The sequence below is a fragment of the Plectropomus leopardus genome, chromosome 19 (assembly GCF_008729295.1).
Source record: "Plectropomus leopardus isolate mb chromosome 19, YSFRI_Pleo_2.0, whole genome shotgun sequence".
Classification (NCBI taxonomy): domain Eukaryota; kingdom Metazoa; phylum Chordata; class Actinopteri; order Perciformes; family Serranidae; genus Plectropomus; species Plectropomus leopardus.
The window spans coordinates 21,552,278-21,574,264 of NC_056481.1; the positions used below are offsets into that span (position 1 = coordinate 21,552,278).

The 21,987-nt window shown below is 39.1% G+C and overlaps 1 protein-coding gene across 1 annotated transcript; it reads left to right on the forward strand.

Moving 5' to 3' along the window:
- Positions 1-293: 293 nt before the first annotated feature.
- On the forward strand, positions 294-21,955 carry mms19 (MMS19 homolog, cytosolic iron-sulfur assembly component). Its single transcript, XM_042507458.1, has 31 exons — positions 294-416; positions 907-955; positions 1,757-1,857; positions 2,593-2,678; positions 2,868-2,942; positions 3,437-3,506; positions 5,393-5,521; positions 5,653-5,714; positions 6,843-6,929; positions 7,043-7,117; positions 7,275-7,352; positions 8,354-8,492; positions 9,375-9,529; positions 10,196-10,274; positions 11,169-11,294; positions 11,377-11,458; positions 11,642-11,739; positions 12,484-12,645; positions 13,124-13,279; positions 13,772-13,871; positions 14,251-14,353; positions 14,646-14,723; positions 14,816-14,942; positions 15,035-15,141; positions 16,298-16,354; positions 16,487-16,673; positions 16,990-17,072; positions 17,220-17,384; positions 17,488-17,547; positions 18,380-18,480; positions 19,504-21,955. Exons 1-31 carry the CDS (start codon positions 302-304, stop codon positions 19,532-19,534), a joined length of 3,123 nt encoding a protein of 1,040 aa, XP_042363392.1. The 5' UTR covers positions 294-301; the 3' UTR covers positions 19,535-21,955.
- The last annotated feature ends 32 nt before the right edge of the window (positions 21,956-21,987 follow it).

Here is a 21,987-nt window from a genome sequence, read left to right on the forward strand (position 1 = left end):
TGCACCATCCCCTCCCCACTCATACATAACAAACAGACCGTTGTCATTTAAAAATCCAGAATCGTATCTATCGCAGTGAATTCACAGTGAACACGCACTAATTTCTACAGCACTTAAAGGCATCACCAAAGAGTAATGTTTGGTTTTCATTGTAACATCATAGAAATAATGATAAATCACAAGTGACATAAATATAACGTAGAATTACCTGAATGTGACATGGTATTGTTCGTTAACATCAGCATTACAAAAGTTTTTGGAAAATTATTCACATTTGCGTTTCACAACTAACTTTTCACGCATGCGCAGTCTCCGTTCCAGGGGCACGATGGCTGCGGACAGTACCCTGCTGCTGTCTCTGGTGGAGGAATTTGTCTCGGGACTGCAGGACAGCAAGGCCAAAGATACAGCAAAAGGTACATTAGTCTTTATCACATTTCTAAAACAAGTTGTTGCGAAAAACCCTCCGCTGAAGCTGCTGAGGTGCCGCTTTGAGGATGCGCAACACGGCATGATTGTTAGCTAAGTTAGCGCCACAACATCCTGTGTGGGGTTACAGCCTCATGATGCTAAAACACACCGCCTGTGACACTCGTCTGCTCATTTGGTCACAACAAATACGCACATGGAATGTGTCTTTGGCGTTTAATTGTACTGTCATGCGACGGTAATGTGAATTTTGATGCTAGTCCGGTGTGGTATTCACCGCATGCTGCTTGCTAGCTGCTGTGTTTTGTCTGAATGAGCATCCTGTCAATGAACTCAGGACCTTTGAACTCCTGTAATGTCGCTAGTTACACTGTAGTTAACTACTAGAGATAACTTGGTTATACCGCGGTGTCGTTATGTCTGTTTTCTTATTTTACATTTGCTTTGCTACATTTCACTGAACTTGTCTCTGTTCAGCTATCAAAGATGGACAGTTTACAATACTGCAGCTGGCGGAAGCTCTGGGGTAAGCTATCAACATTTTTGTCTGATATTACTGCAATAAGATAAACAATATAAAAAAGCCTTCACTGTAATATAATTGTTTTTTTCTTTATCTGCTTTAATTTGATTTTAGTATGTGTTAAACTAGGGAGGTATGGATGCAAAAAAATGTTAACCCTTTGAAATGTAAGCAAAGTGGCTAGATTCTTTGAAAAACATGGGGCGAAAAAGAAATGGGCAAAATATTAGCAAAGAAATAGTGAACAGGTTACAAGAAAATCACTTGAAACAAAGCAAACAACAAACCTGTACAACAAACATGAAAATGACCTAGTAGAAGTGCTAATAAAAATGTATTTAGTATATTATTTCTTCAATATTTCTGTAACAATATTTGAAATATAAAATTGCTACAATGATAAATGTAATTCTTAGGACTTTCCCCTATTTTTAAAATATTTTTTAAATAACCCCCCCCCCTTTTTTAAGACTAGCTTTTAGGTAATTTTTTGGCACCTTTTGTTAATTTCTTGTAGCTTGCAAGACATTCCTTACCAAGTTGCTTATTGCCTTTTTCCCCCTACCAATATGGTTAGGTTTGAAGGAGTCAAATAGCTTGTTAGAGCTGATTAAATGTAGCAAAAGAAAACTGATACTGATCCAGGTTTCAAGGGGTTAATACATTTAAGTGTGTTTACCATAAATTGTAAAAATGTACACACTATATTGTGGAGTTATCCATTGCATGGCATAAATTAAACTTGGTGGCTCTTATGTATATATGTAATAGTAATTAGCATTTTCTTTTCCTTCTATGTGACAGACTGAGTCTGACCAGCTCTCAGCCTCACACTCGAGCCAGAGGAGTACAGCTTCTCTCTGAAGTTTTACACGAATGCTATGGAGGTCTTACAGAGAGAGAAGGTATATGTCTTTTCTTATATTATGTATAAATATGTCCCACTCTCTTCTTGTTTGTTGTGTAGGTACTACAAACAATACAGACAAGTTGTTTTGGTGCATATTATCTAGGGGTCAACATATTATTGGCATATTATTGATTAGCAGGGCCGATATTTAGCGGATGATCTGTATCATCGTTTTATTTCAGTGATCGCTGATAAAGTTAATAAATGAAAAAGTATACGTGTTACACTCAACCAGCACCAGAGAAGGCAGTCTGCAATACATGCAAAGAAAGTGTCAGCATGGGAGGATCTTTTGCTTTGTAAAACCTGAAGGAGCTGTATTTATTTATTCATTTATTTTTATTAAAATTTTTCACTGAACTTTATAAAAAAGTTGCAAGGAACTTGCTGTAAAGGATGTGGAAAGTTTCAGTTTTGATTCAACATTTGCTAAAGGCATTTAAACAAAGTTTTGTGTTGGAGTTTGTTGTATTCCAAATTCTGAATTGACAGAAATATCTTCATTTTTTAATTGTAAATGCATATCTGTTCCAAATATCAGTCATCACTTTCATTAAGTACTAGTAATCTGAATCGGCCCTGAAAAACCAATATCGACTGACCTCTAAAAATTTCATCTCAGTGCTTTGTTGGTTGATATAAAGAATATGTTAAAGCAAGCAAATGTATCAAAATAACTGTATATTTGTGTAAAGAGTGATATTTATCTTCCTGTCTCTGTTGTTCCCAGTGGAAGTGCTCCTTGCCTTTTATGAAAACCGCCTAAAGGATCATTACGTCATCATCCCGCCTGTTTTACAGGGGCTCAGAGCGCTGGTGAGTGTCTTCCTCCAGCAGGATGTTTCTGATGTTGTTGTTCCTAAAAATCCATCAAATATTAAATGACTGCCAAGTTTGCAAGACAGTTGCTGCTCGGCAGGCTTAAGAATCATTTTGAGGAGTTCCAGATGTGTTAGTGGAAATAATGGAGTGGAAATTGTGTGCGCCTTACGTTTTTTTTTCCAGACAAAATGTACAGTGCTGCCTCCCGGCTCAGCTGTGTCCATGCTGAGGTCTTTGTTCCAGGATGTTCATGTTCAGGTGAGACTTCACACAGAGTTAAAATAAAATTCTAGCAAGCAACATTTTACGTTAAAATTCACGTCAGGATGTCTGATATTTAAGAAAACATGGAGAGTTTTGAAAGGGGGATTTATACAAGAGTGGATTAAGGTTTAATCTAACAGGTACAAAATTGCACTACAATCGTTTTTTAGTTGAGTTATGTGGATCAAATGCAACCGATCAACAGGAAAATCCTCGGTGAAGTAGCAAACAAGTCTAATATTCATCTGCTGCTTTTTGAAATGCACAACAGCAGTGTATATTTTTCTCTCTTGTATCTCGAGGTATGCAAACACACACACCCATACAATATTTCACCATACTGCTTGGAGTGTGGGATGATGCTGTTCCATGTCTGTGAACCACTTCCTCTTTTATTAAGCATGCTTTCCAAGTAAACTTTCCACTAAACTGTTGTTAAATGTGGGAATTGTGGGTAAAAAAGCTCATAGAGTGTGTTTGTTTTGCAGTCTTTGATGCTGGCAGAGAGAGCCTGCGTCTACAACATGCTCATCAACCTCATGGAGACCAGAGAAGCCGGTAAGAGACGGCACTTTGTTTGGCAGATTAGTAAAGAAATGCACAAACAGCTTCTCACTGTGACTGCGAGAGCTCTGCTGAAAGAAAATGTCTCTGGTGAAGATGTAGGTGATTTCGAACTGTAAGGCGTGAGTTTTGGAAGTCAAAAATCTCAGCAGTTGGCTGACTAATCTGGTTATTGCTGACACTAACTCTCTCCAGAGGAAATAGTACTCACACCTTCTTCTGCTTTGTTTGGCAGCTGGATAATTTGCCTGCAATGCATGTTTTTGCATAGACGTATTGTATAGGAAGCAAATAGAAGGATGACAATGAAGTGTTTGTGCGTGGCTGCCAGAAACACACAAGCATGTAGAATGGCAGTGTGACCTCACCTTCTCAGTAACACTGTTAAGAGTGCTTCAATAATGTTTTTACTGTGTATCCATTTATAAAATAAAACTTGATTTACAAGAAAATTAAATGGGCCGTTCACTGTCTCATACTGGCTCTGTATTGCGTATATTTCCTCTTACCTGTAATGCCATTTATCAATCATGATCGTTTTGGTGTGAGTTGCCGAGTGTTGAAGGCTACGGCCGTAGAGATGCCTGCCTTCTCTACAATAAGTAAATGACACTTGATGTGCTCAAAGTGGCAAAAATTACATTTGAAAAACTACACCCGCTAACCATTTGACTATGCAGAAAAAAGCTCTACTCATAGACGAGAGGCTCACACTCGTGACAGTGTGAGATTCAAACATTAACGGCGTCCTTCCCAGCTGAGCTGTAACATAGAGTTGGGTCGATTTCCGGTTTGTCCTGTCAAATGTACGAGCTTAAACCAGTTTGATTTTATGCAAAGCTGCTGAACTGACATTTGTCATTTTGACACGTTCTGGCAAATTAAAAAGTAGCCTAACTCAGCAACCGGTGCTGACGGTGTCACGGTGCTAAATCTAACTTGTATTGCATTAGTGATCAGAAACATAACAATGGGATGATGATAATGTTATGTTTGGACTAAAGGAGCCACTACTGTCTAAGTGTCTGGTTGTGAGGGGAGCACAGCAATTTGAAGGAGATCAAATTACAGTAGAGGGAGGAGGGGCAGAGCTGCGCATCTCATGTTTGTTTTCATGAAAAGTTCATTTGTTTTTTGGGCTGACGACAGGAGACATGGCAGAGTTAGTCTCTCAAGAAAACTAAATCTGCAACAGCATGATGACATTTTGGATTAGAAGCAGGCAAAACAGGCGTCCTAACAGGCTGCAGAAGACGCGGTGCATCATGTTGAACTGAGCTTTTGTCGGATGGCCTGTTTCTGTTTTTAGGCTACTCGTTGCTCAAAGGAAGATGACAAGAAGGTTACTCACCACTCTTTTAAATAGTAAGGTCTCTGGTCTAATCTGGAGCACAGCTAATACTTACGGGGTTTGTTTACATGATGTGACAAAAGTTCATATCTAACATATTCAGTGTGGCGAGAGAGCTCCGATTTTGCAGTGTGGCAATAGTCTAGTCCAGTCGGTCCAGTCTGGCTCTTAATATTGAACAGGTTTGAAAAATTACAGAGGAGAGGAAAAATATGTATTTTTGATTTTGGGGTGAACTGTCCCTTTAAACCTCTTGGCAGCTGATAAATCCTCTAAGGCCAAATATTTGCTGGTCATAGATTCACTAGTTTTTTTTTCTCAATTTCATCTAATAAAATGAATCATTTGTTGTGATTAAGTTTAGATCAAATTCATCCTAACAACTTGAAACTTGAAATCATGTTTTCAGGAAAAGGTATGTCGTGTAATTTCTCCAACTTGATGTTCTTGTCCCCATTCTCCAAACGTGCTAAATTGCTGTCTTGCAGAACTTAAACAAAATTGTGATTCCTGTTTGACTTTTCCACAGAACTGAAAGGTTTGGGAGCGGACTTTGTGTTTGGTTTTGTCCAATCAATGGATGGAGAGAGGGATCCTCGCAACCTGCTGTTAGCCTTCCAGATTGCCAGAGACATCATCCTCAGAGGTTATGATCTAGGTGAGAATGCATACACGTGCACAAACACACATACAGCATCTCTCTTCACTTTCTTTGTCTTTTTCTCAGTCCATTGCACACTTTAAGTATGACTCTTTCGCCTCCCGTTAATTTCCTGTCTGTCGTCTCAGGTAAATTCACAGAGGAGCTGTTCGAAGTGACGTCCTGCTATTTCCCCATCGACTTCAACCCCGTAAGTCCCTGTTTACTCAGCTGCTTTTGCCTGAGAGCTGACGAAAGCAGACAGAATTGTCATCAACGACTTCCTGTGACCTCAGGCTCACTCTGTACAAAACAACAATACAGTGTCTGCCTCGTCATCTGCTCACTCATATTTCCAGTCTCTACCTCACAGAGGATCACAGCTCTGTGATCCTCTGTTGACTCTCTGCACTTTGCCACAATGCTGCTAATATGATGTTGGGTTTTGTGTGACATAAGGATCGCAACATTGTCTCACCAGGTGATAATGAAACAAACTGTAGTAGCATGGCCTGAAATATGTCAGTAGATGAAACCTGACAAAAAAGCAAAGCTGTAAGTAGTGTATCATCTATACAAATTATGATGCTTAAAGTTCAGGCTGTGTGCATAAATGTATCTCTGGGATTGCATTCCTTTCAACATGGAAATGTCTCGTGGAAAAATCTGAGAAACTCTCTTTGGAAACCCAGAAACACTTCTTTTTACACAGTCAATTTTACATGAATTATCAAACTAATCTTTAAATGTACATCAATGCTTTACTACAATTTAGTTATTTGATAAATACCAACCCGATATATTTTAGACTGATAAGGTAATAGAAAACCTGACAGTTATTGGAATATGGACAGTATACATGTAAAATATAAGTCATTGAATATACATTACCAGTGTTAACATACAGAGGAGTGTTTGGATTGGATCTTGTGTGTCACAACAAGGGCTGCAGTCAACCACAGAAAATCCTTGTTGACTAAAATTCAACAGAAACCCCGAATATGTTTTCAGGGTTTTTTCAAGTACGTCTGTACGTCTGTGACCTTGCGTTCATCTTATTCTTATGAACACAAAATCTCAAGGAGGCCATGAGGGAGTTTGCTTAAGTTTGGCGCAAACATCCACTTGGACTCATTGATGTACCGTTTAGATTTTTGTGCATAAAGGTCACGGTCACTGTGACCTTGTGAATGAGATATCTCAGCTTTTCTAACTGCAGAGCCTCTTGTTTCTGACTGAGTCATTACATCTGTGAACATGTGGAGGTTAATTTTCTTATTTTGTGTGTTATCTCTTCTTGGCTCACCCTCTTCTGTCCGATACACATCACCTACATCAGCCTCCCAGCGACCCACATGGCATCACCAGAGAGGAGCTCATACAGATGCTAAGGGACGTCCTTACTGGGACACCTAAGTTTGCTGAGGTAAGACAATCGATGAACATTTACATTTTGCTTGTTGGTGCAGTGGAGGTCTTGTGACCGTCTTTCTGGGCCTAAAGGGAGTTAATTTGCTGTTTATTGCTTCACTCTTTCAGTTTCTGTTACCTCTCATCATTGAGAAACTGGACTCAGATGTTCAGAGTGCAAAGCTGGACTCGCTGCAGACTCTGGTAAATCTCTATCTTCTAAAATATGCTAGAAGATAGAAGAAATATGGATGATACACAGTTGATTGTCTTTGAAGCAACACAGTCACTCATTACAGCTACAGTGGAGCTGCTCAGGAGCGATGCCTGGTTTCTTATCTCACCACACTTTATTTTTCAGACTGCTTGTGTGTCTCAATATGAACATAAGGATTTGGCGGAATTCCTCGAGGGACTGTGGGCGTCGCTGCGCAGAGAGGTTTGTTTGAGATACAAAAAAAATATTTTACTATTACTATTACTGTTTTACTTGTGATTTTGATTGATTTGATATGTGTATGTGGTGTCTCAGCTTTGTAAGGAAATAATTAAACAATATTGTTGTTTTCTTCATAGGGCTGTCAAGCGATTCATTTTTAAAATCGTAATTAATTTCAATGCGATTAATGCGATTTTTTTTTTGTTTATTGAATGTTTTCTATCCCATTATTTTGCATTTCAAAACAGTCATGAAGTACATGTTGACAGGGCAAAGCAGTTTTTACCAGATTGTCTTGATGAGGAATGAAATTACATTAAAAAACTGCATGAGATTAGCATAAACTAGACATTATTTATTTGGCCCCCTGACTGAGAACACAGCATGACATGGTCGCATCTCTTTCGTCACAGTCGCATCACGATTAACATGTTAACGCTGACAGCCCTAGTTTTTTTGTGAAGATGACATTCTAGGTGCTATGAATAAAAACATTTTTTCACACTGTAGTGTTCACTACATACTACGTTCACATCCACCAAGTTTGGAATATTTTCTTCAGACTGTGCTGTGTTTAGTCTTTTAATTTGTTGTTTTTCCAGTTGTAAACAATACCATGAAGTCACAGTCTTCTTACAATAGAACTGATGGTTAATTCCTCAGAATTGAGCAAGTAATTGATCGCATCTAAAGGAAATTATGCAAAAATCGATGCATTATGGGAATAAAGAAACATATACAGTTTCTCATGTTGTTAAGATCAATAAAAATGAAGCAAAGTCTGGATCAAAGCTGATGTAAAGGATTTTCTTGTGTTGTACAAATTCCTCATCCTCCAGACGCTTGAAAAACATTTGATGAAATTATATAAATTCACCAGAGAAATTTGTTACCATCTAACAGTTTAGTCCAAAGTCAACGCACTGTTAGGTTGATCACCTCTCAGTGAATCTGAAGAACAAACTAATGTAAAATGTTCCCCTCTCGTTGTTTCCCTGCAGGTGTTTCAGACAGCGAGTGAAAAGATCGAGTCTGCCGGCCTGGCTGCTCTCACCGCACTCACTTCCTGTCTGTCTCGCTCAGTCCTCAACTCAGACTCTGAAGACTCACTCAGCACGTTCCTGGATCTTGTTCTCAAAGGTGAAATGTTGTGAAATGCACAAAGATACATTTGGTCCTGGAGTTTCTAAAACTTGTCAAACGAAAATTACAGTCAGTTTTATTAAAACTCCAGTCTGAAAACACAAAAACATCAAACCTTGAAAACACTTGTTGAATAGCTAATTGTGCTGATGCAGGCGGAGTGACTGTAAGGCGGTAAGAGAGGGCGTGCAGATGGAACTGTCAGAACTGTGGTAATGGGAGGGTTTACTGCAGCGGAGCACTGCTCAAATAGATGGGCAGGAAGCTGAACCACAGTGACTGTTCAGGCCTTTAATTTCAAGGAACTGCTCATACAGTGAACACATCATGTTAACAGGGTACAAGACACAATGTTCGCCTCAAATGAGTGGAACTCAGCAACTAATATCACAGACTAGTATTAGTTGATTTCTACGGGCCAATAGAATCATCATTATTTTAATCTGAAATTGTTGAAACTCCAACAGATATATGCAATGCTTTATAAAGTTCTTTTACATCCCCAAAAATTGAAAGATGTATTTTAAGGGTGGAAATGCCAGTGAAACAGCATGAGACACGCAAACTCATTAATGAAACCAGAATATTTCATTGTTTGCTACTCTTAAAGGGATAGTTCAGATTTTTTGTTGTCACATGCTTTACTTTAATGTCAGTCAGGAAACTTAAGCCATCATGTTGTTTCTACAAAGCCAGACTCCTTTGAGAAAAACAGTGATTTTAAATGACTGAATACAGGAGCTGCTGTTTTTTTTTTGTTTTTTTTAAATCTCATTTTTAATAAAAAACTAGCTGATGAAACATGAGAAATATATATAGTATGTGGAACAAGTCATTTGTTCGTGCTCTTGTTTTACTTAAAATGTGATGTTGTTCCAGACTGCAAACATCACCTGTGTGAGCCAGACCTGAAGCTCGTGTGGCCCAGTGCCAAGCTCCTACAGGCCGCCTGCAGCGCCTCCAACAGGGCGAGCCACATCATAACAGCCACGGTCATGCCTTCGCTCGTCGAGCAGTACAACAGCAGAGCACAGGTAAATGAGAAATACTGACTCTTAGGTGAAATTTGGTGTTTTTCACCCATGGACCCCATTTTTCCATGTTTTTGTCTAAGTGATTAATGGCAACACCACTTTTAGAAACTGGTCCAGTATTGAGCGAGAGTGCTGCAGCTGGCAGCTGCCAAACAGACTGCAATATAACTATATGGGGCATATGCGCACTGTCAATTTATTTCCATTAAAAGTGGTTGTTTTTGCCACTGAAAGGCTCAGATTATTATTCTGTAGGTCTGACAATGTATGAAAAAAGATCCCTACAGATATAGACCTTTTCATTAAGGAGTCAGATCCTTTTCTTTTTAACCACAAAGAGCTCCGAACTTATATTACCAAACCCACCTGACTCCATTTAAATATACAGTCAGCATGTTTTAGAAAAAGTTGAATAATTGTCTGAGAAAAACTGGACTTTATAAATACATATAAACATGTTAGCATGACCAAAACCTTACTATCATCAACACCTCAATTGGACCTTGACTGAACTAGGTGTTCTCCGCATGCTCCTAGACGTCACACAGGCCTCCCTCGATGTTAAGGGATAGTTATTGACCATAAAGTCAGAATTTAACATAGTATGTCATGATATCAGTAGCAATTTTTAAAAACCGGAAAACTTGAATCCTTCTCTTTGTGCAGTGTTCCCACAGACGAACATTACTGGAGGTGATGCAGCGATTTATCCAGTCAGTGAAAACCAGCCAGTCGTCAGAGAGCGGTAAGTGCTGTTTATTGCCGTCTCACTTTAGGCCGCTCATGTGTAGGGTTGCAAAGGTATGGTGCGCGCCCTATTTGCAGAAACAGAAGGGGTACGCACCTCTTAGGGGTTGATATTTAAATGTACTTTAGCCAAAAGATCAACATTAGTCTAAGTCGACGCTATATTTAGAGTATTTTCACCACTTTACCTTGTCGTCACACAGCTTTTTTCTTTGGAACTACGTTTCTCATCTGCCGCAAGCCAGCTTTTTGGGGTCAGAAAGTGCTGTTAGCGTCTGTTACACGATCCGACTGAAACCAAATTTCACGTTTCAATACAGAATACACTTAGTGTATATTGTATTGTTTCGATGGTGTTTTATAAAGAGGTGTCAACCCCTTTATACAGCTTTGTAATGATGAGCTGTTGGGTGCACCCTCTCTGTTTCTGTCAGCTACTGTATGAAATACACTGACTATACATAAGTATCTCATACAGCCCCACTTCAAAAATCCACAGCTATCACTCTAATCTATGTCTTTTTTGAATGGCAGTCGGATACAGTCTTTATATCTAAAACTCATGGGCTTTTCAGCTCATCTGTTTCATGACAGGCTTAGACTGTGGTGTTTGTGTTTGAACGTAAACTAAAACCCCCCATGCAATGATAAGAATGAAAAGCATGCTTCTCTTGACATTTAATCATGAGATTTCCAGATGTGCAATGACGTGTATGTTTATGCTGTTAGTTCGTCATTAAGGAACTTCAAAAAGTGATGATGATCTTTTTGTTTTTTTAAATGATTGTAACTGTGTTTAGGTGCTGTTTATGCAGAACCATGGAGCCTAGCTTTCAGGTTTTAACTCATCGGTTTCTGTTTTTTCTGTCTGTGTTTCGTCTCTCCGCATTAGAAGAGGGTGTGCTTTTGGTCTTCCGTCCGTCTCTGTGCAGCGTGGTGTTTTCAGCTTTGACAGAGACTAACGGCAGCCTGCAGATCACAGCCACCTCTGTACTTACCTCACTCGCACAACAACCAGGTGAGATGCAATAACATCTTCACAGCAGAGTCAGATTTGGTCAGGACTTTTTCAGATGTTCTAAATCTGCTGTCCCTCTCAGGCCTGCTGTTGGACTCTGATATCGAGCTGGCTGTAGATCACCTGACCAGATTGCTGCTGACGGAGGAGGACACTCAAGTCAGGTCAGCTAGTGTTCAACATACTTCCACCTGTCTCTCCTCTGTCATCCTTTTATTCATGTGTTCTCACTTCTCTGTTTACCTCAGTTGCCCTGACACTCATACTGAGTAAATATTTGTTGGTCATGCAGTTGAACTAATCAGAAATGATATCTCTTTGTGTCTTTATGCTGTTTCTGCCTTCAGTCTTGCTGTGGTGGAATGTGCTGGAGCTTTAGCATCACTGCACCCAGCAGCCTTTATCGCTAAACTGATCCCAAGACTAAAGACAGAGATCTTTTCTGGTGAGGGAAAAGCACACACAAAAAAAATGAATAAAAACACTACAGATACTAATATTTGGATTTCACAATACTTAAAAAGTACCTCCCATTGGATTTCTCCATGTTGTTTTTCTCGCCAAAAGTGAATTTAGTTTTGACACTAATAAGCAAAAATGTTGTTTTAATTTTGAAGTGAACATAAATCTCTCTACAAACTAATCCAACCACAAAAATTTCAAGACATGAAATAGTTCATTGTGTTTCCAGAGGTCTCTCTTTGTGTGAAAAATGTGACTCAGAGGAAAGTTATTTACTGTACAGCTGCTCTCTTTGTCCCAAATACAAGGTTACTCTTTTGGTGTAATCCTTGTGAAGGTGCACATTGAATTATTTGTTACTAAATTGATATCTATACTTTTTTTTTGCCCCCGCAGCAATGCCGAGGCTTGAGGCATTATGTTTTGGGGTTGTCTGTGCATCAGTCAAATTCTTCTGAACACGACATCTCAAGAAGGCCTTGAGGGAATTTCTTCAAATTTAGCATTACGTCCACTTTGACTCAAGAATGATATATTTGTTTAATTAATACATTTTCAAATTATCTTTTAGGTGTGTTCTTCCTTCGTCTTGAAATTATGTTTTCTTATCTTTGAAAATGACAAAAAAATTTAAAACAATTCATCCTATTTACCATCAAACATAAGGTCAGTGGGCTCATTATTAATATACTCTACAAACCTTTTTCTCTCCATCTCCTCCACTCAGAGCCCATGGTTCAAGACAACAACAGCGTAGCTTCTGACCAGCATTCCCATCATGCACTGCGCCAGCGGTGTTTGTCTGCTCTGGCTGCAGTGTCCACCCAGCCCAGTGTTGTCCAGGAGAGCACCCCTGTCCTCCTGGAGGTCCTCAGCTCAGCACACACAGGTAACCTGTCTGGAAAGATGGATTTTCTTACTTGATTGGTGGAAGTCGGCATTAAAAATAAACCGATCACACAACAGCAACATCACAGTCCATTTCTGACTGAAGAGATTAGAAAACACACGTTAACTAAAGCAGACTTTTTGAGCTGTATGGACCACACAAAGAAAACTCGTCTAGATGAGCTTCATATTATTTCTTTACTCCAAACACAAAAAGATGTTAAACAGGATGAGAGCTATGATACAGTAACAGTACCCTGCAATTTCTGAAATGTGAGTGTCAGTACAGCTAGCTGACATTTCAGATTTCCCATCTGCATTGTGCTTGTGTCAAATGACCTATATCTGTCTTTGCATGCAGTGATATGTGTTTAAAATCACTGGAATTGTCTTGTGGACTGTCTAATGACCTGAAAAAGAATCAAATAAGACGTTTCCTGTGAATATTGTCATTTCTTGTTTTGTTTTGTTTTTTTCAGGCAGTGTTGGTTTCTCAGTGGGGGAGGTGGTGTTGGCATGTCGCAGCCTTCAGAGAATAGCGGAGCAGGTTCAGGACACCGAGGAGACGGGACGATGCTTCCATGATGTCATCATCCCGCGCCTGCTGTCTCTGGCGCTCCAGGCAGCACTGCAGGGTGAGCAGCTCCTCTTTACACCTATTTGAAGAACACAAAAATTAAGAAGATGAATTATTGTAGCTGCAGCCATAAACTCTAAGGAACCCATGCAGAAAATTCATCCTGTCTTGTTTATCATGCGTCTGCATTTGTGTGTGTTTGCGTGTGTGTGTCCCTTTGTGTATAAGGATGTACATGTCTGTGGGTGGGGATCAGGCAGGGTTGTGTGTTCGTTGTGTCTGTGTGTATGTGCATAATAAGTATGTATAAATTTGTGTGAGTGGGGACACAGTGTCTAATGTGATGACTGTATATGACTATGGTGTATATGTGGATGGTACCTTAAACATAATTAGGTCACGAAATTGGATTATTTTGAACAATGATTATGTAACATACTGAAAATGAAATGTATTGTTTTCAAAACCGTGTCCACCCAATAAAAGAAATAATTAAAACAAAGAATTATTGTAGCTGACATTCAAACATTGTGTACTTCCTGTTGTGTAGGTGAGGCGTCACCTGGTCGTGGTAGTCCTCTTCTGGAGGACGTGGTTCTGTCTGCCATCGTGCCTGTCATCAGTACTTCCTGCTCCAGACTGCAGCCAACGTCAGTACAAACTTAGTTTGGGTTTTTTTTCAACGCATTGTGATACCTCTGTATTTCATGTCTTTGTTCAGAGTGATCTTAGTGGTATACTAGCTGATCACCTGCTTTGCTTTTCTAAACACAGTTCATTGTTCTTACACTCATGTTGTAGTTGTGAAACTGTATTCAGATTAGAACAAGTTGCATTTACATGATATTTATTTTAGTTTTTATTTTTAAATTTAAATCAGAAAAAAACTAAGACACTACTAGTTCCTGTCTGTCTCACACCTTGTCCTATCTTGTCAGCCTCTCTGATTTTTTTCTAACAAAGCACTGTTAGAGCATTTTTGTCATGAGCTTTGCTTGGCTTCCTTTCTCTGTCTTTGATGTTTTACAGGTTGGCAGGAGAGACGGCGTCGAGGGCTGTGTCTCTCTTCCTGGAAGGTGACGTTTCATTTTTGCCCGACAACTCGTTCCCTTCACACATCCGGCTGCTCAAGGTTTGTATGTATACGGATGTGTGTATATGAGTGACAGGTATTCTAGGGCTGTTATTTAAACATTCATATTTTGCTTAACATTACAAATTCTTTATCACGGCCTCACTGTGGATTCATTAACAGTTAGATTAAAATTTTTTTTTTAAAAATTCACTGAAGAAGGTGCAACTGTATTGCAGAATTATTACTTGTATTATTTTTATTTTCCAGTAATAATTTAGGGGTTGATTTTCTTCTTTTCTAGATTTGCAGCATTTTTTTAATGTCAGCGATGCATGTTGTGTGTCCTCAGAAGCAGCAGGGGGACTCATGGAGCCAGTCTCAGATGGTTTGTCTGCTCATGGGATGTGTGTGTTCATTACCTCGCAGCGTGAGTCTCAACTTGAACACTTAACTCTGTTTTTAATTGTTAGTTGTTTCTCCAACTGAAGGCGTATTCTGGGTGTGGTGTGTGTCATGCAGGTGGAGGTGCCTCAGATAGATCAGCTGCTGTCAGAGCTGGAGGAGATGAGCTGCACCTGCAGCCACCCGTTCTCATACACCTCGGCTGCAAAGTGCTTTGCTAGTCTGGTTAATAAGAGACCGCAGGGTCAGTTTGCATTTTTACAGTCCTTGTACCAAAAACTGAGAGCCTATTTTTGTCAGCTGAAATCAGTTGTAATGGTTTGCATTCTTCTTCAGGTGATTCTCTGGACAGCCTCATTCAGAGCACCATGAAGAGAGTGTGTGCTGAGATGGACACTGCGTCTTCATCTGTGCGCACTCAGGCCTTCACCCTCATGATCTGGGTAAGAGTCACACAATTGTTTACATCATTATTTCTCTCTGCTAGAATAATTTTGACAAAAATGAAGATATTTGGTATGTGAAGATACACAAAGGTTTAAAGATCCAGCGTGTAGGATTCAGGGATATATTGGCAGAAATAGAATATAACGTACAAGGTAGATTTATGTTTAAAAAAATGAAATTAAAATTTGTCCTAGATCCTGCTACGTCTTTGGAGTTGAAGGATTAGTTGATTAAATTCATCAGCTATAATATAATCTTCATCTGCGGAGATCACCATGTTCATTGTAGAAATTAAAATTGAGAGGAATCATTTTACATGTGATGCTGCCTCTTCACATTCAATTTTGCCAAATATTAAAATTTATTAATGGATCTACTTTGTCATAAACAGTCAGTGCAGCTGTTGTATTTGTGCTTGTGATTGTAATAATTCTAAGCTGACACCCGTGGTCAGCTGTGAAGTGCACCGCAGATGTTAAAATTCACACTTTAAATAGCATTAAATAATTGCAAAACAAAGCGTTGACGGTGTTAAATAATATCTTCTAATACCAATAAATATTGCCAATTACGGCTTTTCATATAGTTTTCACATAGTTATAATGCGTAAAATTGCTGAAGTGAACCTGACTTTATGCACAGTTTGCAGTGGAGACATCGCCATGGCTGTCACACACACTCAGCCTTCTTCTATCACCTCCACCAACACACCTGCACCACATGCACATATTGATGATGTAAATGAGCTGGATCCCAAGTTATCAGAAACAAAAGGTGACCCCCTGCAAGCGGTGACCAGCCGCTCGTCTCCGACATGCCAAACACCATAAGGGAAACACTTATTTGTATGTGAAACTGCTTTTTCGGGTGTTTTCACCAATTTTAATCACCTGTTCTGTTTGTTTTGGAGACTTCTGTGGATAATTCAGCTCCCGGTAAAAACCTGAACAATACTGGAATTCTAACCAGGAGACGTTTCAGCTGGTTGCAAAATGCAATCCTTACTACTAGGCGCCACTGAATTGCTCCTTAAGCCTTATTTCACGTACTTTACTATTAAATGTCGATCAGCAAATCAATTTCACTGATAAATTCAGAATTGGATGTTAATATAAGAAGCAGTGAGTGCAATAAAGTGTCTCATGTTTCCAGGTTGCCAAGGCTCTGCTTCTCCGTTACCACCCTCTGTTCACAACACTGACTGACAAGGTAAAAACAGGAACACACACATGCAACCTTAATAAAGCTTTATTAAATATTCACCTTTTGATTTATAACATTTATTCTTTCCATTTGGAATTTTTAACTTTTAATTTTTCGTCCTGCTGTGTATGTTTGCAGCTCTTCTCTCTGCTCGATGTCACTGATCTGGGTCCGATGGCTGCAGACGGATTTTCGCTGCTGATGAGCGACTCTGCCGACATCCTTAACCGCGGCTGCCACGCTGATGTCCGCATCATGTACCGCCAGCGCTTCTTCAGCGAGAATAAAGCCAAGTTGGTCGAGGGCTTCAACGCTGCGCCGCAAGGTACGAGGTAACAGTACGGTTTAGGTGACTGGTTAATTAGCAAGACCCAAATGGAATATGAACATTATGTTTTACAGTTTTTAGCTGCAATTCTAAAGAGAAATTGCAGGATTCTTGTAGGAAAAAATATTCTCACCTTGGGTTAAATAGATGCTTTATCATGCCAACAAACTCAGTGTGCAATGTTTACAATATGTAAGAACAAATAACTTTCCAGATGACTTGCTGTTTTTGAGGTTTTGGACTTCTTCGCCTGCAAGCAGGTGTTTCTGCTTAAGTATTGCAATAACTTTATTTGTCTGTGTCTCTTCTACAGAGAAGAAGCCCAACTACCTGAAGGCTCTGTCCAACATCGTCAATAAACTGCCCAAGCAGGTTCAAGTCACTGAACTACCAGCGGTGAGTAAGGAGCAAACTGCTGCAGTCAAGTTCATTTTAAAATAATTCTTCAATTACTGAAACCAGTGGCCACCTGCCGCTTAATCAAACAACTTTGAAAATCCAGATAATTATCAGCATAAATGTGAAGCTTTTGTCCCTGTCCAGCTTCTGTTTCTGCTGTTGGAGGCCTTGTCGTGTCCTGACCTTGGCGTCCAGCTGTCCACCCTGTCCTGTCTGGAGCCCGTCCTCATCGACCCCCCACCTGCACTCATCCAGCAGCTGGAGGCTTTGGTCAGCAGGTTGCTGGCCCTCACCTCCAGTCCTGCCATGGTGAGTGAGACTTCACACCTCAGAGTGTTTTCTGTTCTGATCCTGACAGTCAAAATTGTTAATGAGCCAGAGCTCTAACCAGGGTTGTGTTTGTTTCTTGCAGGATGTAAGGATCGTCTCATTGCGGTGCATTCATGCAGTTTCCCGCTTTCCCGAACATGAGGTAAAACTCAGAATTGTTTGTTTTAGATATTTGAGAACCTTGTCACGTTTCCCTAAATTTTGTATTAAGAGTCCTCTTGGCCTACATTTGAGTAAAAATCTGTTTTTAAAAAAAACTTTTTTTTTTACAGAGGGGAATCCAGAATGTTCCTTAAATAATTCTCAATAGAGGGTTCCAGCCGTCATGGAAAACCTGTAAAATCATGGAAATTTTACCTCAGGACTGAAAAAGTCACGGAATTAGTAAAAATCAACATTCAAAAATCAAACATTTTTTGAAAAATCATGCAATTTTTTGTGTGTATTGACATTGTTGCAGAAGTCTTCTTTGGATAATCTTCCATGTAAATTAACATTATGGCAAATTTATTTTCGGTAGTTGGCAATGAAAAGCAGCTCTAATATGTGTGACGTTTTACCATTGTGTACGTTTCTTCATTTACTTCCCGCGATCTTTCTCTACCTTCATGGAAACCAGCAGGCTGAAATTATGTCGAATAGAGTTTGAATCAAAAATGTCTGAAAACCTCCATGCAAGTGGGAAAGACATTTCAGAAGAAATTATTGACTGTGCAAAGTGAGGAAGAATCTAACGTGTTGTGTAGATTATATAATCAGTTTAAAGCTGCTGAAGTTATGATTTTCCCAGGAGAATATTATTATTCAATAGGGCCACCATAGAAAATAGTGCTCTACCTGGCCCATTGAAACACTGCATATTTGTCCTCTATGTTGAAATTATTGCTTTGTATTACTTTTTGTCATGGCAGTGGAAGAAAATCTGCATCAGACTGCTCACTGATGTAATATTTCTTTGTCTTTTACTTTTTCAGGTCATGCCAATTAGGGCCCGGGTGCTGCGAGCTCTGGCCAAGCCGCTGGACGACAAGAAGAGGCTGGTGAGGAGCGAGGCGGTTCGGGCAAGAGGAGAGTGGTAAGAATCAGAAAACATGCTGGAGGGTATTAAAAATACTCAAATGTGAAATTCCAATGTATCCCTTTTGATAGATTTTACCTTCAAGATTTTTATGCCTCCACATCGGCAATAGCCCTTGCTGGAGTCATGATGTTTTTGGTTTGTCCGTCTGTCCATCCAAACCATTTTCGATATGTCAGGAACACCCTGAGGAAATTTCTATACATTTGGCACAAATGTTTAGTTAGACAAAACACTGAAAGCATTAGCTTTTGGTGGTCAGATTTTGCACAAACGTCCAGTTGGACTCACTTGAACTGATTTAATTTAGATTTTCTAATGTCACTGTAACCTTACGTCTGTCTACCTATTGTTCTTGTTATGTCAAGAACACTTAAATGGAATTTCATTAAATTTGGCACAAATGTCCACTTGGACTCAAAACGATGAACTGATTTTATTTTCTAGGTCAAGGTCATTGTGATCTAGTGTCAGTTTCATTCTCATAAATGCAATATGGCAAGAAGGGCTTGAGGGAGTTGTCCACTTAGACTTAACAATGACGTAAATAGAATTTGGTGGTCAAAGGTCACGGTCACTACGACCTTGCATCTGTCTCATTCTGATGAATGCAATATCTCAAAAAGACATTGACGGAATAATCTCATATTTGGCACAAACGTCCACTTGGACACAACAATGATCTGATTATAATGTTCCTGGTGATAACTAACTAAGCTAACTATGACAGAATTTCACACAAATGTCCACGAGGATATTTCATAGCAAATAGGTCAAACTTCAGTGTGACATCGCAATAGTCTGCATAAACACTTCTCTGGCCACGTGCATGCTCCCAAAACACACACGGCTTTCTTCTTTTTCCATAACACGAATTGGCAGATAAACACCCCAAATCTGAAAGTTCTGTTTTGTTATTTTGTCTGTAACACCCTGGTAACTTTAAATGGTCATGTGCAACATTGCTCATTTGTAGTTGGTCTATCACAACAATGTGTGTCTTCCTAATTTTCCTGATAGGTTCCTGTTAGGAAGCCCTGGGGGAAGTTGATCATCCTGCTCAAACACAACCCAAACCTCCCATCCTCCCTGAGCTTGAAAGAATCCAAACGTGGGAAAATCCAGGAGCAGGAACAGCCCTCTCCTCGGTTTGCCTCTCCAGTGCTCCTTCCACTTCTCTTTCAATCTTCCAGCATCCCTCTTTCCTTCTCACTCTCATCTTTTAAACCAGAATCCCTCCATCCTTCACCTTCCCTCCCTTTTTACTGAAATGTTTTTGTTGTAACTTACTTTATCTTTAAACGCACAAAAAAGAGTATATGGACTGACTGTGGAGGGTCGTCTTAAGTTTAATGAATGAAAATAAGCAGTTTGTTTAATATGCAACACAACTCATGTACATCGATGTCTTCTCACTTTGTATTGGAGAAAATGTAGCATCAGATTTCATGGAAGCATCTTGGATGTTAATAATTTGAAACATGATTCTCAAAATGAATTTTAAATCACAATACAATCGCCGCCACACTGGCCCAAAGTTTGATATTGTAGGTTTCGTACATGGTCCTTTCAGCATCTCAAGTAACTATGCACCCCAGAAATCATTACAAAATGATAATGAAGTGAAGGACAGTATTTTTGATGTTAGGTATTAATAAGTAAGTCTTATCAGCTTGTTTTTCTCAGTTAAGCAATAAAACAATCAAAAATTTGGTACATTTTTGTCAAGATTTTAGCAACAGACTCATATAGATGTAAGAAGGTTCTGATATTTGAATTGGCTCTTGTTTAAAGCACTTTGAATGTATCAGCTCCTATATGAAGAGAGAAAACACACATATGTACATTGGATGGAAAAGTCACCGCAGTGTGTATGGGTGATGAATGATCTCAAAAACTGGTTTAACACTTTCTCGCTTTTTTCTTTTCTTCTTTTTTTTTTTTTTTTAACTTTATGACCATTTTGAGAAGTTTGGCTGCTGGAAATCTAAATATGTAGAGTTAACAGCCAGTTGATAGCAGAATTGACTCCAGCAGACACTTACAGTCTTTTATCGTCTCGTATGGATGAATGTGTAACTGAGCAGTGATGTCTTAACAGCTGTGTGGGGTTGTTGAGACCGTGGAGAACGTGCCAAGTGTCCTGCCATTGCTCACAGGATGACAAGTTCATGAGTACTTTTACATGCACAAAATATTCCTTTTTTTCCCCCTTATTCCGAAAAAGACAATATTCCTACTAAGCTGTTTACGTGGCAATATTCCATATAGTCTAAAGGGATGATAACAGATAATCGATGCTCGATTAATCGGTCATTGAGCATTTAATCGAACATGTGAAATTTAATAGATAGGCTATAAAATGCTGTCAAAATGTATGTAATATGTTTCAGTGAGCTTTAATAAAACAAATTTGGTATTGTTTGAAATAAGCAACGTTTTTTTCCCCCAAATAACGATTAATCGATCATTAATTCTACAGAAAAATAGTTTTGGTACCAGGCTGTAAACATGTTAATCTCTGCCTTCAAGTTGTTGTTTTTAAACGTGTGGGTCTATGGGGATGGACTTGCTCTTGGAGCCAGCCTCAAGTGGCCAGTAGAGGAACTGCAGGTTTTGACACTTTCGCATTGGCTTCATTTAGTATGCCCTAACATGTCGTTTATCACACCCTAATGAAAAAAACGTCTTGCTTTTTTGCATCAAAAAATGTTTTATTCAGTTTCCTAAGGGTGGCAGGCTTGTTGGACCTCACAGAGGTCAGTGTTGTGATATTCTGGCATTTCCAAAAAGCAGTTAATATCCAAGTCTTCAGTAATTTTTTTTAGGTTTGTGTCTTCTTTCAACCAGAACTTTTCTTTTGGGCATGTTTCTTTACACCAGCCTGCAAACTGCTGGTGAGTTGGTTTGTATACAGTGTATCCATGACAACACACAGAGCAGATATGAGACATCTGTCACAATCTGCAATAAAAAACCCAATTGAGACGCATAGTCTGAGTGCGCTATAATACATGTCCAAATAATGCTATTACAGTCTGAATAACATCAGCATATCCCACGTCTCAATCTAAAAATACTACATGCTGAAAAAGGCATATCCAAATAAAATACACCGTTAACATGACCCACAATAAATTCAAAATATTGTCATATTAAGGAACAATAATGGAATATCATAGTGCATGTAAATGTACTCAGTGTTTCCCACCTCCACTGACGAGTTGGATTTTAAGATGCATTTTACATAATAAAATACCTATGTTGAGGTTGATATAGGTTAAATTATGATTCTAAGTTATGTAAACAATTTTCTTAACATCTGCCTTGTATTGTTGCTATTATATCATTATTATTGTCGAGTCATCGCAGTAAGGTCGGCTGAGTTTGGACCTCACATCAACTTATGCCAAGGAGACAATATTTAAAATGTCTAACTTAAAATGCCATTAAACATTTGTTTGTAATAATAGAAAAATGCATTTAATGCCATTATTTATTTAT

Coding starts and splice junctions, on each gene's coding strand:
- mms19 (XM_042507458.1), top strand. CDS start 302: ATGCGCAGTCTCCGTTCCAGGGGCACGATGGCTGCGGACAGTACCCTG. Junction 417..906: donor GGCCAAAGATACAGCAAAAG/GTACATTAGTCT, acceptor GTCTCTGTTCAG/CTATCAAAGATGGACAGTTT. Junction 2,943..3,436: donor TCCAGGATGTTCATGTTCAG/GTGAGACTTCAC, acceptor TTTGTTTTGCAG/TCTTTGATGCTGGCAGAGAG.